Raw genomic sequence first — 16,564 nt, 5'->3', positions numbered from 1 at the left:
GTAGAAGTTTTTCTCTGTTGAGGGAGTTTTGCTACTGTTACTTCATGTGGCTATGAAGCTTTATTAATTTTAATGTTTTACTTCTGTAAATTGATTTTTATTATAATTCTGAGTACAAGAAAGAAGCTATGTGAATATCTCTTATTTTCTGATTAACAGATTGCTTATGTTTGATGTATGTTGTATAATGTATATATTAGGCAACTGTATTTTGCATAGAAAGAGGATATCTGATTGCTAAATATGAGGTCTAGGGAGATATCCACCATTTAAATAGTTTCCTTTTAAATAAATAAAACATTATGTGGTAAGACTATTTTGTTATATGATTTAAGTACACTGAAAATGCCATTCCTAGAGATAAACACTGCCCTTTAGAGTATTTTTTCTTTTAAACATGTAAAAATGAGTGTTACAGTAACAAGCATGTATTTATACAGTTCTGTGTAACTATAGAACCATATAGTTCATGGTAAAATAAGATGGATTAGAGTCATTATCTTAAACCCCGTGTCCTCCCAGGTTGGTACAGTATAGCATTCTTTAGCCATCAAATGATTCCAGAAAAACATTTTTAACTTTTAATTAATGTGGGCATTGAGTGTTAAAGCTTCCTCCTTCTATGTTTCAAACATATAGGAGGGACAGATAAAATTTAAAAGGAGAAAATGAAGACATAGCCATACTCATAAAACAAGGTAAATATCTTCTTGGGCTAGAAATGGTACAGAAGCACAATATGTGAGCCAGAGCCTAGTTCTTGCTAAGCTTTGGTCCGGGAGTACATACTGGCTTTCCAGAAATACTAGGGTAATAAGAACTCAAAGTGCTCCATGGGAGTTGGAGGACTGGACCTGAATTCACTGCATGAAACCAGAGGCTGGGTGAAACTCTTTCCCAATGAAAGGAACTTGAAAGAAAGATAAAACCAATCACTGCCTAAAACTGTGGGTGTATTATGTCACTGTTAATACTGGGGAGGCAGAAAGAATCTCAGCTAGGTACTCAGCCAGGACCTGATCCAAACTACTCGTTGACAGGAGGTGCAGAAGCCCACATGATCACCAGGGACAAAAGCTTGAGGAAAAAATATTAACATTTCAAATAACCAAACACTAAGGTTTATATTTCTTTCTGTTTGGTAATAATTAAAACAAAGCACTTTGTGCTGAGAGCCTTGTTATGATTCCATGAACAGTATTTTACCCAAGTTCTAGATGCAGGGTCTGATCCTCTTGTGTTCTCCCTGATGAAAAGAGTAACCTCAGTTGTACATCTTAGGAGTATCTGTCTGACTCTAATCTAGTACTTAAATAAAATGCTGATGCTTTTCATTTTATAATGACTATTTTCAGATTAGTTGTACTGCTTAATTCTCAGTGGTTCAGCTTTGTAGCTACCATTTTATTTTAAGAATGGCTAAAATTTCTCTTTGTAGGATCCAGTTGAACTCATTTCATTCTCTTCTATTAGAAATTGTAGGCTAGTGTTGTTTTCATACAACTTTGCTTTTTTATCTGATCCTTGACCCAGCACTGGAAACTTAGAATTAACTCATGTGGGAATGTAAAGGTGAGATGAGAGCAGATTGTAGTTAAAGCATGCATATCAAGACCATAAACCCAGATTACTTCTCAGAACTTCAGAAAATTTTAGACTTTCTAAGACTAATTTAAAAATTACTATATAAAAGTTAATTGGGGCACCATAAGAAACAAGCTTCCTGATAATCATCATTGCTCTTAAGCTCACTTTCATTTGTAGGGGGATATATCTTACATCAAAATTTTGTAAAATATTAGAATATTAAACACATAGTAATGAATTAAAAGCATGTGTGGGATAGTATATTTCATATTAGATTCCATTCATTCTTAATCATGTTTGATATTTACTTTGAGCTAGACCCCAGTGACAGCATTTTTTTGTAAGGCTTAAAGAAAAACCAGTAACGATCTGTCAGTGTCATCTTTAATGTATACACAGAATTGCTTATATCCTATATTTTTCAAGTGTGTGTAATTTCCTGCTGTTCCAGGAACTAGTCTTAGAGATTAAAAAAAGAAAAAAAGAAGGAGGTGAGATGGAAATAGAGACCAGTAAAAAGAAAATGTATTTATTTTTCTCTGGAATAAATTTATAGACATTATGAATTGTGAAGTTACCAGCAAAGGCTTGCTGTTCCCTCCTAATTGTATCTGATATGAAAACAGTGCAAGTAAAATATTCTAATGATAAAATAATTTTTATATTGGCTAAGTGTTTAGGTAAGTATTAGTCATCAGATACATGGAATTTTGTGATATTTTAATGATCTTGTTAACAAACTGTAGAGTAGTTGAAGATATCATTTTTAAACATATTCCAAAACTACATTGCTCTTGTACTTTAACTACATCATGTAGAAATACAATTGGTAAGACTCTTCTTTGTTGTAGTAGAACATGATTTGTATCCCCCTGCCCCAAATATCCAATTTAGTATTAAAAAAATTCTGCCCATGTATAATGATAATATAATGAATATGTCATATGTACAACTTGTATTGTCTAAGTTGAAGTTATAGCCTGCTTTCCCTTTTGCCACTGTATGTATTTGGCATATAAATGATGCATGTTACTTTCAGAGTCTGATAATTATTTTTACACTATCTGTCTCTACCACTGGAGTATGACTTCCTCAAGGCTGAGGGCCATGTCTTATTTTAGTTTTCAATTTATATATTTCCAACACTTGACATAGTATAGTTTCTTTTTCTTAATATTTCTTAAAAGAAATGGACTGCCTTCAAAAGTAGTTTATATTTAAAACTTCGAACAGATATATAGCCCATAAGTAGTAAGGAATATGAAATAAATTTTAAGTCTTTTGTATTTGTTTAAGCTTCATTTATTATGGTTCTGAAGTTGTATAACTTTTTAGACTCTAGATCTTGTTAGAGCATTACAAGATCTAGAGAATGCAGCCTCAGGTGATGCAGCAGTTCATCAGAGGATAGCGTCTTTGCCTGTTGAAGTCCAAGAAGTATCCCTACTAGATAAGATAACAGGTAAGAAAGGAAAAATGTGACCTGGAACTTTTTTGGAAGTCAGGGTGAGGGAATGGCATATGGCATTGTTTTTATTGTGTAATAATGTTGTTATTCTGTGCTTTTCTTAGATAAAGAATCTGGAGAAAGGCTTTCTAAAATGGTAGAGGATGCTTGTATGTTGCTGGCAGATTACAATGGCAGATTGGCGGCTGAAATAGATGATAGGAAGCAACTCACTCGAATGTTAGCAGATTTTCTTCGTTGTCAAAAGGAAGCCCTTGCAGAGAAAGAGCATAAATTGGAAGTGCGTAACCTTTTCCTTCTTTAGTGCTTGTTTAATTTATTTCTTGGGTAGGCATTTCAGAATACTCTGTTTCCACACATTTTGCATTTTTTGATATAGACCTTTTTAGACAATGGCCCAGGTAAGCTACTCCTTGCAGGAATGGGTTTCTTTCTACTTGAACCAAGTCAGCAGCCTAAGTAAACGTAGAAATTTAGTATTATGAAAATTGGTTGCTTTATAAAATTATTCATTTGGAATTCCAATAATAGTAATTCATCTGAAAAGCTTAAACTCTTATTTTCAAGAACAGAACTGTGGGAAAATAGCAGTATAAAGTCTGGTGTCAATTACAGTAAATTATGGTTGGATTTCTTGAATTCTTGTTCTGAGTACATGTATGTACTTTTAGGTATACAATCAAAAAATAGTTTTTTTGGCATAGAATTAATTGTGGGTATGCTAGTCCCCCTCTCCCTGTCCCTGTAAAGTTTATCAATTCCGTTCAAGAAGTTAGTCTTCAAGTTAGTCTTTCGTTCCATCCCTGATTCTAATGTTTAACATATTCCCACCTCACTCCTGGCTCAGACACAATCTTTTGTAAAGGAAAGTCATCACTCCTTTAAGCTAAGTGGTGACTGATACTGTTGATGAGTCTGGAGGTTCAAGGGTGAGAAACATTTTCCTATTTCCTTTGAGCAGAGTAGCTGTTGTCAGGGGTGGTTGGACCAGAATCTTTTTTGACTAGTTCTTGTTTAAATTGTTTATTGCTCTAGCAATTTCTTATTCTATATGTATATGTAGGAGAATTTCTAACTTGTCTGGATCCCTTTATTTAAGCAGTTCTCTGTAAATTTGTAGGTATGTTATGATACTGCCTCTACTAAGTTGCTTTTGTTAGTGTCTAGTTCTTGTTTTAGCGGTCTCTGCCAAAGAGGATCGTCATTTCTACCTGTGAGACCAGTTATTTGATCAAGAGCTCTCCCACCCCAAATTCTCAGCTTTTAATTTAGCATTACCCCTTTACAATTTGGAGCATAGTTATTGGCACCATGCTCTACCTTGGAGAGAGCATGTACAAAAGGTTTCCCAATTGTACATAGAAAGGAAAAGGTAAAAAATTTTATGAAGATACGTACGATATTTCACTTGGCTAGTTTTTGATCTTGTGATGTAACTTCAGTCTTAAACATATTGTTGCTTGTTTTATTGTTAGCAGAATTAAGGGTAAGTAATGTTATGCAATTTTTGTCCTTAGTCTTTTGGTATGGTTTCTTTAACTTCTATTGAGCTTCTGTTGCAGGTATTGGACATGGGCGTATCTTCTAACGATGTCATCATCATTAGCATATTCTTCCTGCTAAAAATAAATATCAAACTCCAAAGCCTGTATTGTCTCATGTTTTTGAAAATTGAAGACTGAAACTGTTATTCTACTGTATACTACTTTTTCACTTAAGTTGGTTATTTATCACTGGTTACAAAAATAGAATTTATGTTTGAAATGTTAGGAAGTGTAGGAATCAGATGTCACCCTCCAGTTCCCTCTTTTCCCAGTTCCTTTCAGCTAGATTGCCTAGTTGATGGTTATAGGTGGTGAGGCTGATGATCATAATAGCAGTAACATTTACCGTGTGTTAGGTACTATTGTAAGCACTTCACATCTGTCAACTAATTTAATCCTATATAGCAGGAAGAATGATCCCCATTTTACAGGTAAAGAAAACCGAGGCATAGGGACATTAAATAACTTGCCCAAAGTCAGAAAGAGGTAGTGAGTTGTTAAGAATCCAGGAACTCTGCCTCCAAAGGGCACATTTGCTTCCAAGTTTTACTTAAAGAAATTTAAGTTCACAGCAAAAGCTAAAAACTCTCTCTTCTCCAACTCTTTCTGCCTGCTCCCTCCTCAGAGGTAATCACTGTCTTAACTGGTTCTAGGAACGTTTTTGTCTTTCAGCGTGACTGGATATTATCATATTAAAAAGAGACCACCCAAATTATGCTGAACATGTTTTTACAAGTAATAAAAATGTAGATTTCCAATAAATTAGGAAGTCATTCCACAAAACTCTTTGTAAGTTATTATTTATAACTAAGTGATTTCTTTGTCAGAAGATTATGGAAATGATTTGAGATATTTAGACATTTTTTGTATCAAGTAGGTGGCATCACTGAAGTTGAAACTGAGAGGTCAAGATTTATACTTACCATATATATAAGCTGTGATACCATCAGATAGTTTTCAGTTATCTGCATCTTTGAACATCAACTGTCATTGACCAGGTATTGATGAGTCGTTTTTTGTTTTTCTTTAAATCGAACATAAATTTAAAGTATTCATTCAGGGATTGTCTATTTCATATTTTTTAGGGAAGTTGCTATTTAAAGCATTTGTAATGAATGAAACCATGAAATTATTTTGGAAATTATGAATCATTTTTAGAACTTGTGACTAACTTTAGCTGGTTATTAAGCAGATAACTGTTAAAATAGACTATTAATCTAATTTATATTTATAAAATGCATGTCACAGATTGCTATAGAAAATCATTTCACCATTCAGAAGTTGAAATTATTGAATAAAGTCTTGTTCACCTAGTTTATTATTTTGGAAGGCATTCATGGATAGGGGACTTAAAGTAACATTTTGATTTTGATACTGTTGTGGAGGGGAAAGTACAGAGATCAGCAGTTCTTATAATGTCTTTGATGCTCTGTACAGCTGGTATAAGGAAATATGCTTTTATAAAATCCCTATTTTATGTCATAATATCCGGATGTGTTTTAAATTCCTAGAATTCCATAGAAAATTGGAAATCACAATTTGATGGCTCTTAAGTCAAATTATAGTTCCAAGTTCTAGAAGTCAGGATGGGAAAACTGTCGGAGAGGACTGTGTTTATCTTTTGCAGTCCTACATCAGTATATTCAGATTTAGCTCATTTTTTAAATTGAGGGCGTAGTATTCATTGGGTGTTATTTATTTATTTAAGTCTGTCCCTCTTCTCATGCTATCAGATTGCAGCCACTGAGTTGCTTTTATTAATTTTGTGCATCGTAGGTAGTGTAGCAGAGAACATCCTGGTGAGGCAGGCTTGTATAGTTGTACAAGTATATCTGCAGGATTGATTCTCAGAAGCAGAATAGAATATCTGAGTCCAAGGGAATGTATGTTTATGTGTTGACAGGATACTCAAGTCCACCAAAAGTTTCTGCCTTTTTATTTTTTTAATTTTTTTTTGCTGCATTTATTTGTTTATTTATTTATGAGTATAGTGCACAGTGTTATATTAGTTTCAGGTGTAAATGTTCTGCCTTTTTAAACTCCGTGCAGTATGAGTGCATCTTGTCCTGTACAACCTAGCCCACACGGAGTATCAGTGATTTTTAAAATTTTTGCATTTCTGATAATTTAAAAATTATTTTTTTTGTTCACTCAGATTGGTCATCTTTTAAAAATATTTACTAGCTATTTTTGTTACATATTCCCTATATCCTTTGACTACTTTTCTATTTGGTTCTAAGTTTGCGTGTTAATGTCTGTCTTTTATATATTCTGGGCTTTCTAGATATAGTTAAGATGGTGTTCTCAGTTCATAACTTTAAAAATACTACGCTATTTTTCTGGGGTGTTTTCCTAATTTATCCATTAGGATTTTTTAATTTATGGTGTGACATAGGGATCTAATTGAAAGTGATAGTCAATGTCCTTTGTCATGTATTAATGATTAATGAGTTAATGACTCTGTCTTTTATTATGTTGTAAAATGCCGTTTCTGTTATACTTAATTCCTATATATGGTATAGTATATGGGAATGTAGTCTCTTTTTTATTCTAGTGGCCCATTTGTCTTACCCACCTTTAATTATGCAGTAGATTTTTGTTCGTATTATTTTTGGTATTGTTCATGTCTACAATTTTAACTAATAATGATTGTTGTGTATATGAATTTTTACTTCCTTTCCACTTACTTTTATATGTATTTGCTTTCATACTTAATATTTCAAATGACATTTTCCTAAGTAGTTATTTCTTACTTTACTTGGCCTTCTCCCTGTTTCTGAACACATTGTTTACTTTTGTTGTCCATCCCCTCTGTCTGCTAGACAGCATTATCCAGGATTTTCAAGAGTGTTACACTTTTCATAAAACTTTGTTTTCCAGAAAGTTCAATTTTCATTTTTTAAATTTTTTATTAAAACACAGGGCTAAGCCTTGTTATTTTATGTCATAGTTATTTGGAACTTGTGACTAACTTTAGCTGGTATTATGGTTAATTTACTTTTCAAGAATCATAATCTTAATATTTTTTATTCAGTTAAAATTTATCTTAAATTTCGTTTTGCCTGAGACATTTAATGATTAGAAATTCCAAATGTCTGCTCCCGCACTGTAGGAAATAAGAATCTTTTAAATAGCACTGAAAGTGCAGATATAAAAATTTTCCTGAAGGTGTTACCTGCACATAGCTTTTTGGTGGTTATTTATCAAATTTTAGATTTTATTAAGGGTATAGTGGTAAGGATATGGAGAACTGATTATGGAATCTTTCATCTGTACTTCAGTTATTTCTTATATTTTACTTTTTTTCACTGAAATCATTGATTTAAATTTAGAAATAATTTGATAAGATGCAGCTATATGGATTTTTTTTTAAGACATTACTAATTGCTTAATGGTTTCTTATTTTTTGAGATCTAAATATCATTAAGTGTAAAATTTTTATGGTTAATTTACTTTTCAAGAATCATAATCTTAATATTTTTTATTATGCAGTTAATCTATTTTCATCATAGGAAAAAAGCTCCTTTTTTTTTTTTAAGATTTTATTTATTTGACAGACCATGAGAGAGGGAACACAAGCAGTGGGGGAGTGGGAGAGGGAGAAGCAGGCCTCTTACTGAGCAAGGAGCCAGCTGTGGGGCTCGATCCAAGGACCCTGGGATCATGACCCAAGCCAAAGGCAGACGCTTAACAACTGAACCACCCAGGCACCCCAGGAAAAAAACCCCTTGAGCAAAAGGCTTAGCCCTGTGTTTTGGCTCTATATATTTTGCATACTTTTCTTTTCATGTAATATACGTACAACTTACATCACTGTTTTCCTTTTTAATGAATGGCTATATCATAATTTAACAGCTCTGTGTTCTTTGACTGTTTCAGTTGCTTTGATATTATTATAAACAGTATTGCAGTGAACATCTCTTCTAGTATACTCTTGACTCATCTATGTCTTCTTATTTCATGTATGTGATAAATTCCTAAAGATGAAATTGCTGATTCATGTTAAGGACTTAATACATGTTATCAGTCTAACTTTCAGTAAGATTGTACTAGATCATTATCTTTGATGATTCCCAAATATTATTTATAGGTGTTCTGGGCTATTAATTTTCTCCAAAAAAAAAAAAAATGCATCACATTTGCTGGGTAGATAACATAGGCCATCTGTTTTCAGAACAGTGCCTTACTTTTGTCTGTGATTTGGATCTTCAAATGCAAATCTTTGGCTTGGTTTCTCAATCCTGTCTTTTGGCTCTATATGATAAGATTTTTAACAGACTGATGGAGAGATTTTCAGTTGATCTTAATTGTCAACCTTAAGACTATTACATTTCAAGGAGCTTGGTACCTCAAAGGCCTGAGCCTCTCCAAAGTTCCTCAGGATGAATTATATCACTTTTGGTCATTATTCCTTGTTCCACTTTTTCCATCTTCCAAAAGTTTCTGATAGCTGTGTACTATGAGTCACTTTTCTCCATTCCTTTCAGTTTCCACCTTTATAAATTGTTTTACTATTTTAGTGGCTTTTTGGGAGGGAGTGGAGATAAATATGAGTTCAGTTTATTATAAAAATGGAAGACCATTGTGTCTTGTAAAACAGAACCATAGTCTATGTGTTTTGTAACTTCTGCCAACTACCCTTGTCCAAGTGGTTGTCATACATTTCCTAGATTGTTAACAACTCATCTTCCTGTTCTCTTAATGCCCTATGCAACTGCAGCCTGGTTTTTCTTTTAAGAAGTCAGGGCTCATCATACCCGTTTAAAACTCTTCACTGCTTCCCTTTACACTTAGATCTTATTTAAAACTCCATGATAGCACTAGTCATGAGTCTCCATTTAACCTCATCTTGAACCATCTCAACAGCATCCATTTTACTCTTAAAGCAGGTGAAGCATTTCTCACATCAGATCAGGGTTTCTGCCTTGCTAATCGCTAACAGAGTAGCTGGATGCTCTCACCACCAGATCTTTACTTAGCTGGTGCCTTTTTTCATTTAGATTTATGTTCCTATGTTACCTCTTCAGCAGCGTCCTTCACTGCCCTTTCATTTGGTTCCACCTGCTCTTTTCCCACCCACTGTATTAAACTGTCGTTTTCTTTTTGGCTTTTTATTTATTTTTCCTTCACAGTACATATCACTCTGAAGATTTAAAATATTGTATATGTACTTATCATCTGTACCTGCCATTAGAATGTGAGCTCTGTGAGAGGAAGAACTTTGTTTTTCATGTTTATTGCCATATCCTAAGCACTTGGAGTAGTAATTTTCTCCTGGTGTTTTTGTTGAATGAATAAATGATTCAAATGATGAATGAGTGAATACCAGTACAAATGTAATTTGCAAGAAGTATATAAATATTTATATTTTAAATTGGTGATTTATTTTGTAATTACATCAGAAAAAGAATGTTGCCTTTAAAAATGATTAATGAGGTTTTTGAAGAAAAGTATATCAAGCACAGTAGGTGAACTAATTTTTAACTCACATTAGTCTAGTCCAGTACTTTAAAAGGTGGGCATTGTGTTCAAGAACTGCATCTTCTAGAACTGCGGCTGAGTATTTGAAACAAAGGAGTTAAGTGGCCATTTAAAAATAAAATTATTTTACCAGTTTGCCCTGTTTTTCCTTCACTAGAATAACATGTTAACAATATGTTAGAAAACATGAGTAACAAATGAACAGTACTCATCAGTGAAGAAGCACTGAATGAATGAGTCACAGTGCTACCTGGTAGAAGAACTGGAGCCACAAATGAAATCAGTCTTTTTACATAAAAAGAAAGGAATTTTAAGCTGTTATTGCCTTCTGCTTGCACACTCGTTTAAAGAATATAGCTGATAATAGTAATACCCTCTAAGAGGGGCATTGTGATTAAAGAATTTATGCTTACAAAGCAGTTAGCACTCTCCCTGAAGCCAAGTAAGTGCTCAGTAACTGATAACTTCTACTGCTGTTACTGTAGCAGCTGAGAATTACTAGAAGTGAGGTGAGATTGAAAAATAGTTAGAACCAAATTGTGGAGAGCACTGAAGGTCAGGTGGAGTTGATGGTTGTAGCAGTCCAAAGTTTGGAGAGGAATGGTGGCATTGGCAGTGTTTGCAAGCCTGGTTGAAGTTAACCGAGTGGATTACAATGGGGGAGAATTTGCAGTTAGAAGACCAGATAGGATTTAATTAGAAAATTTTATATCATGGATAATGAACACCTGAACCATAGTTGATGATAGCAGTGAGAAGGGAATGGGCAGGTATGGGAAACCATTGAATCATAAGAATTTATCAATTGGGTCTGAGGGTAGAGAGGTAGAAGGAATCTATGATAAATGAAATTTTGAAAACCATGGGGCAAATGATTCTGACATTGACTAAAAGGATATTAAATAGGGAACTGGTGGGGTGCCTGGGTGGCTCAGTCGTTAAGCGTCTGCCTTCGGCTCAGGTCATGATCCCAGGGTCCTGGCATCCAGCCCTGCATTGGGCTCCCTGCTCAGCAGGAAGCCTGCTTCTCCCTCTCCCTCTGCCTCTCCCCCTGCTTGTGTTCCCTCTCACTGTGTCTCTGTCAAATAAATAAAATCCTTAAAAAAAATAAAATAAAAAAATAGGGAACTAGTTTTGGTGGGGAGGATGATTTTGGGTTTTAGGTAGATCAAGTTAAACTTTTTCATTTTTATTTTTTGTGCAATGAAGCCTATTTTTATTTTTTCCCAGGTTTTATTGAGATAACTTGACATAATGAGTGAACTATTTTAAAATTCCTTTTTTTTTGCTTTCTTAAAAAATTGAATAGTTGACACTAAAGTTTTTCTAATTGTAAAAGTAGTAAGTGATCCTCATAGTTTAGAAACCCTTCATAAGAACACACAGATACCATCTGTAGTCTCATTACCCCTTAAATACAATTGACAAGATTTAGAAGATGGAATCATATAGTGCATGCTATTTTACATATTGTCTTTTTTACACATTTGTAGTAAACATTTTCTCATTATAAATACTCTCATTATCTAAAATGAAGTATTTCTTTAGCCAGCTGCCTATTGTTTAGTGGTTATTTTTTTCCAGTTTCTTGCTATTGAAAAAACATTGTTTTGAATCACCTTTTAGCTAAATCTTTGCTTATCTGTGATAATTTTTTTCATAAATTCCTAGATGTAGGGGGGAAAAATAAAGGAGTGAAGTTAAGTGATTTTCATGCTCAGTCAGCTACAATTTAAGAAAACAAAATGATATCCTGTCTGGTGACAAGGAGGTGGAAGTGGAGATGCTTCTGTTGCATTTTACTGATGTAAATACATGACACAATCTGCGCGAAGACAGTTGGTAATAAAATATCAGAATCCCCGGGGCGCCTGGGTGGCTCAGTTGGTTAAGCAACTGCCTTCGGCTCAGGTCATGATCCTGGAGTCCCGGAATCGAGTCCCGCATCAGGTTCCCTGCTTGGCAGGGAGTCTGCTTCTCCCTCTGACCCTCCCCTCTCTCATGTGCTCTCTCTCTCTCTCTCTCTCTCTCTCATTCTCTCTCTCAAATAGATAAAAATCTTTTTAAAAAAATATCAGAACCCCTGATTTTACATAATTACTTTTTCTGCTTTTATCCTTTTACCAGGTCATTTAAATTGTATAATGCTCTAAAAGTAGCTGGTTAGTAGGGGAAATTCTGGGAGCCATTAAAGTGATGGCATAGTTCTTGCTTTTATATTTTAAAATACTGTAAAAAAACACATTACCTAAAATTGACCATCTTAAGCATTTCTAAGTGGACATTTCAGTACTGTTAAATACATTCTCATTGCTGTGCAACCTATCTCCAGAACCCTTTCATCTTTGAAATCGAAAGTCTGTACCCATTAAACAACTCCCCATTCCCCTCTGTCCCCACCCTGACACCCACCATTCTTTCTGTCTCTGAATTTGACTAGGTACCTAATATAAGTGGAATCATACACTATTTGTCTTTTTGTCACTGGCTTACTTCAGTCAGCGTGATGTACTCTTAAGTTTTATTAGTGTTGTAGCATGTACCAGAATTTCCTTTTAAGGCTGAATAATATTCCATGGTGTGGGTGCGTGCATGCATGTGTGTGTGTGTGTGTGTGTATACCACATTGTTTTCCAGGGCATCTGTTGATGGGCCCTTGGGTTGCTTCCACATTTTGGCTGTTGTGAATAATGTTGGTATGAGCATGGGTTCTTAGCAGATATCTCTCTTGAGTCCTTGCTTTCAAGTCTTTTGGGTTTATACCCAGAAGTGGGATTGCTGGATCATATGGCAATCCTATTTTCAATGCTTTGAGAAAGTGCTGTACCGTAGCTTACCATCCATAACAGTTGCACCATTTTATGTTCTTACCAACAATGCACTGAGTTCTAATTTCTTCACTTCCTCAACAACACTTGTTATTTCTGTTTTTGTTGACAGTAGCCATCCTAATTGATTGGCTATTTGTTTATCATCTTGAAGAAATGTCTGTGCATGTCCTTTGTCCATTTTAATTAGGCTGTTTGTTTTGTTGTTGTTACAAAGGGATAATATATATATGGTCTAAGGTTGATGATAACTTATTAACCAGAAAGAGTTTTGGAAGTCATGTAATCCACCAGTGCTGGATTATGCTAGATGTTATTCTAGAACATCTCCCCCAAAATAGCCTCTGCTTGAATGTTTCTCATGTAAAGGGAGCACACTGTTTTGAGAGCAGTCTTTTCCATTTTCTGGAAAATTGCTAGAAACATGTACTTATTTTAAAATTTTCACAAAAGTATTTACTCAAACATACATATTTATGTGTGTGTGTATTTTCACACACACAGATTATACATTGGGGAAAATGGAAAGTATCAAAAGTCTAGAATGGAAGATAAAAACACAGAATCTACTATTGATACTGAAAAATGCACAATTTGAAATAAGAGCCCCTTAGTTTTCCCCTCTTTCCTCCTTATAGACCAGTTTTGTTTATAAGATCTGAGACCCTTTATTGATGTGTAAAAAATCATTTTTCTTATTTTTTTATTGTGTCATTACCATTTTTCATGTATTATTTGTCATTAAAAATTTTAAATGGATAGCTATTTCCGTCAACTATCAAAATAAAGGACAGGTATAGCAGTCATGAAGAGTGACAAAAACAGTGCAAGTACTTGCATGTCTGACAATGGCTTTCCTTTCTGCTCACCCATGAATGACTGCTTGGCTGAATATAGAATTCTTGGGTCATGTCTTTTCTTTTTCTCTTTGTCTTGTTACTGTATTTTTCCTTTCTCTTGCACATTTAACACTTTGCCTAACACATATGTAGGATATTGGTCTTTTGTTAATTTTGCTTGATATTTGATGTTCCCTTTTATTGCAAAGATCTAAGTTGCCTTTTTTTTTTTCGATTTTTCCGTTTCTCCTTAAATTCCTGTTATGTTGAATCTTCTGAATCTTTACTTGATGTTTATCTTTTCTCATTATTTTTCCTCATTTTTGGATTTTTCCTTTAATATTTTCCTTGAGTTTGTTGTTGTTGCTGTTGTCTTTGTTGTATTTGTCCTTACAGTGTGCTTATCTGATGTTGGGAGTTGAGATTGTTTTCTCACATTTTTATGGGATTCTGTTGAAAAAAGGGATTTATTATAGCTTTTAGTGGGGCAGTTCACAGATTCTACAATTCTGGGGCAAGTCAAAAGGAAATCAAAGTCAAAGGAGATGATAGTGCCAGAGTTTTGCGAGTTTGCCAAGTTTGCCCACACCTGACCGGAACCTTGCCTCTGTTTTGCAAGCACACCAGCCACATCATCCAGTACCGGTTTGGTTGTTCTGGTTCCTGAATCTTCATGTGGTTGGGAGTCCCGGCAGGCACAGGTTGCCTTGTGAAAGTGACCCACAGGAGAATCAGCAGTAAAAATGTCCATAACTACTAGAATAGTCATGCCTCCAAGAGCTTGATACCAAGAGTGTTTGGACCTATTTAATGTAAATGTAAAATACTGTTTAGTGATTTTTATAAAACTTAATGTGGTTTATTTTTGTTGGTTATCATTTTATTTATTGCAGCAATGCGTGCTTAAAGCATTTACTCTCCCTGCTTTTAGGTAACTTCCTAATCCATGGGTTTAGGAATTTTGCAATTAAATATTTAGAAGTGTATGTCTGATGCAAGGGCTCTGAGAAAGGATCTAAGGATCATTTCAGTAAACAAAAGTATGTAACTATAGTAAGATCTGTAATGTGTCTATATTTTTTATTTTTTAAATAAAGACTATTTAAGTAAGGTCCAGTAAATAAAATTTTTACTATAGTATAACTAGTTTATGACATTTATTTCTCTTGTATATAAGCTTTACTTCTAGGCTCTGGAGTGTGTGTGTGATTTTTTTTTTATGGAGTGTACATATTTTTGACTGGAGCATTGGCATTTTTTTGATCGTGTTAATTTTAGGACTACTTCAAACCTCTTTTATTTTAATATCAGCCCTTCTGAGAGTTGCTCATCAGATTCTTACGTACTTAATTTTTAAAATATATGTCTCTTTATTATATTATTGAGTCAGTGTTTGAGCCCATAGATTTTCTTGAAAACTTGACTTTTGTCATTTCTTATTTTGGCTCTCTTGGCTTGCTTTCTTTTGCAGATTTCTTAAGGATATATTCTGAGTTATAGATAAAATGTTTTTATGTGTTGAAGAGATAAGGCCAGAACATAGGTCTGTCTGTGGTTAGAAATTTTTCTTAGTTGACTTTGGTCTTAGATCAGTGAACACTTTGAGAAGCAGTTCAACTTTGTGATGAAGAGTGGGAACTCTGGAACTGGATTATCTGAGTTTAAATTCTGGCTTTACCATTTACTAGCGCAGTGATACTAGGCAAAACATTTTACCTCTTTGTACATCAGTTTCCTTGTCTGTAAAATAGGAATAATAATTATACCTGCTTTATATGGTTATTATGGGATTTACATGGATTGGGTGTTTAAAACTGCCCAGTGTGTAGTAACTACCTCAGAAGTTCCAGCCCCACACAAGAAAACTTGGAGGTTTTCTAGCTAGCTTATGTCTGTCTGAGATCTATAATCCTCTCAAAAAGAAGTTTTATATTGCTAGTTATATTCTTAGCATCTTAAGGATTGTGCCTGGATTCCTAAGTTCTTTTAAACAATATGTTTAGTCATTTTTTGAGATTTTGGCTTACCTGTATCAAGCTTACTTGTCTGTTGTTTATGGAATCTACCTCTTTAAAATTAGGTACAGTATTTGCCTCATGTTCACCCTTCCAGTTCTTCACGATTTCTTGAAAGTCATTGTCTCAGAAATCAAGTTGGTCTAAAGTGTTTTCTACATTTCACCCCAGTGTTCTGGAATGTAATTGATTATGTGGAGAGACTTGGATTCAAATAAAGTGTTACATTATTTCTTTGATGATTTAGATTTTCATTCTGTTCTGTAGGAAAAAAAAACCAGGATAGTTGCTTTGACATTCTACTCTTGACTTCTGTTTTAAGATGTTAGAATAAATATATAAAACTTAGTACAGTCTGTATCATACAAGTAATGAAGATGTATATATAGATACCTTACATATTGTTACATATCTCTTATATAAATACAAAATAAAAAGGTAGATATAATGAGAGGAGAAAAATAAGATGGAAAGCCAGATGAAATAGAGGGGTTGAGGTGAAAGGTATAGAGATACAGAGCTGCATGAATTGTTCAGTAGGTGGCCACCTGTGCTATTTAAGTTAATTAAAATTAAAATATAAAATTTAAATCCTCAGCACTAGCCATATTTCAAATGCTCATCAGTCACATGTGACTTTGGGCCACTTTGTTGGATAGTGTGTATACCCAGCATTTTCATTGTCACAGAGTTCTGTTCATAATGATTGGTCAAGATTGCTTAAAAGATAGGTATTGATACACAGAAAATGAAGAAATTGTATTTACTATATATAACATATGACATAGCTCTGCTCTGATAA

At 34.1% G+C, this 16,564-nt stretch overlaps 1 protein-coding gene across 5 annotated transcripts in view; it reads left to right on the top strand.

Moving 5' to 3' along the window:
- Positions 1-16,564, top strand: part of RPRD1A (regulation of nuclear pre-mRNA domain containing 1A) — a 72,459-nt gene that overhangs the window by 31,483 nt on the left and 24,412 nt on the right. For 2 of the 5 annotated variants that reach the window (XM_027575456.2, XM_027575455.2), the window contains exons 5-6: positions 2,923-3,049; positions 3,160-3,335. In XM_027575456.2, coding sequence (XP_027431257.1) covers positions 2,923-3,049; positions 3,160-3,335 — 303 coding nt within the window. Of the gene's footprint in view, positions 1-2,922; positions 3,050-3,159; positions 3,336-4,617; positions 12,039-16,564 lie in introns of those variants that run through there. The other 3 variants (XR_003516823.1, XR_003516822.1, XM_027575457.2) reach the window with 3 other exon arrangements.

This window comes from Zalophus californianus, chromosome 14 (assembly GCF_009762305.2).
Source record: "Zalophus californianus isolate mZalCal1 chromosome 14, mZalCal1.pri.v2, whole genome shotgun sequence".
NCBI lineage: Eukaryota > Metazoa > Chordata > Mammalia > Carnivora > Otariidae > Zalophus > Zalophus californianus.
The sequence above is the reverse complement of the archived record's forward strand: the minus strand, read 5'-3'. Positions and strand labels throughout refer to the sequence as shown.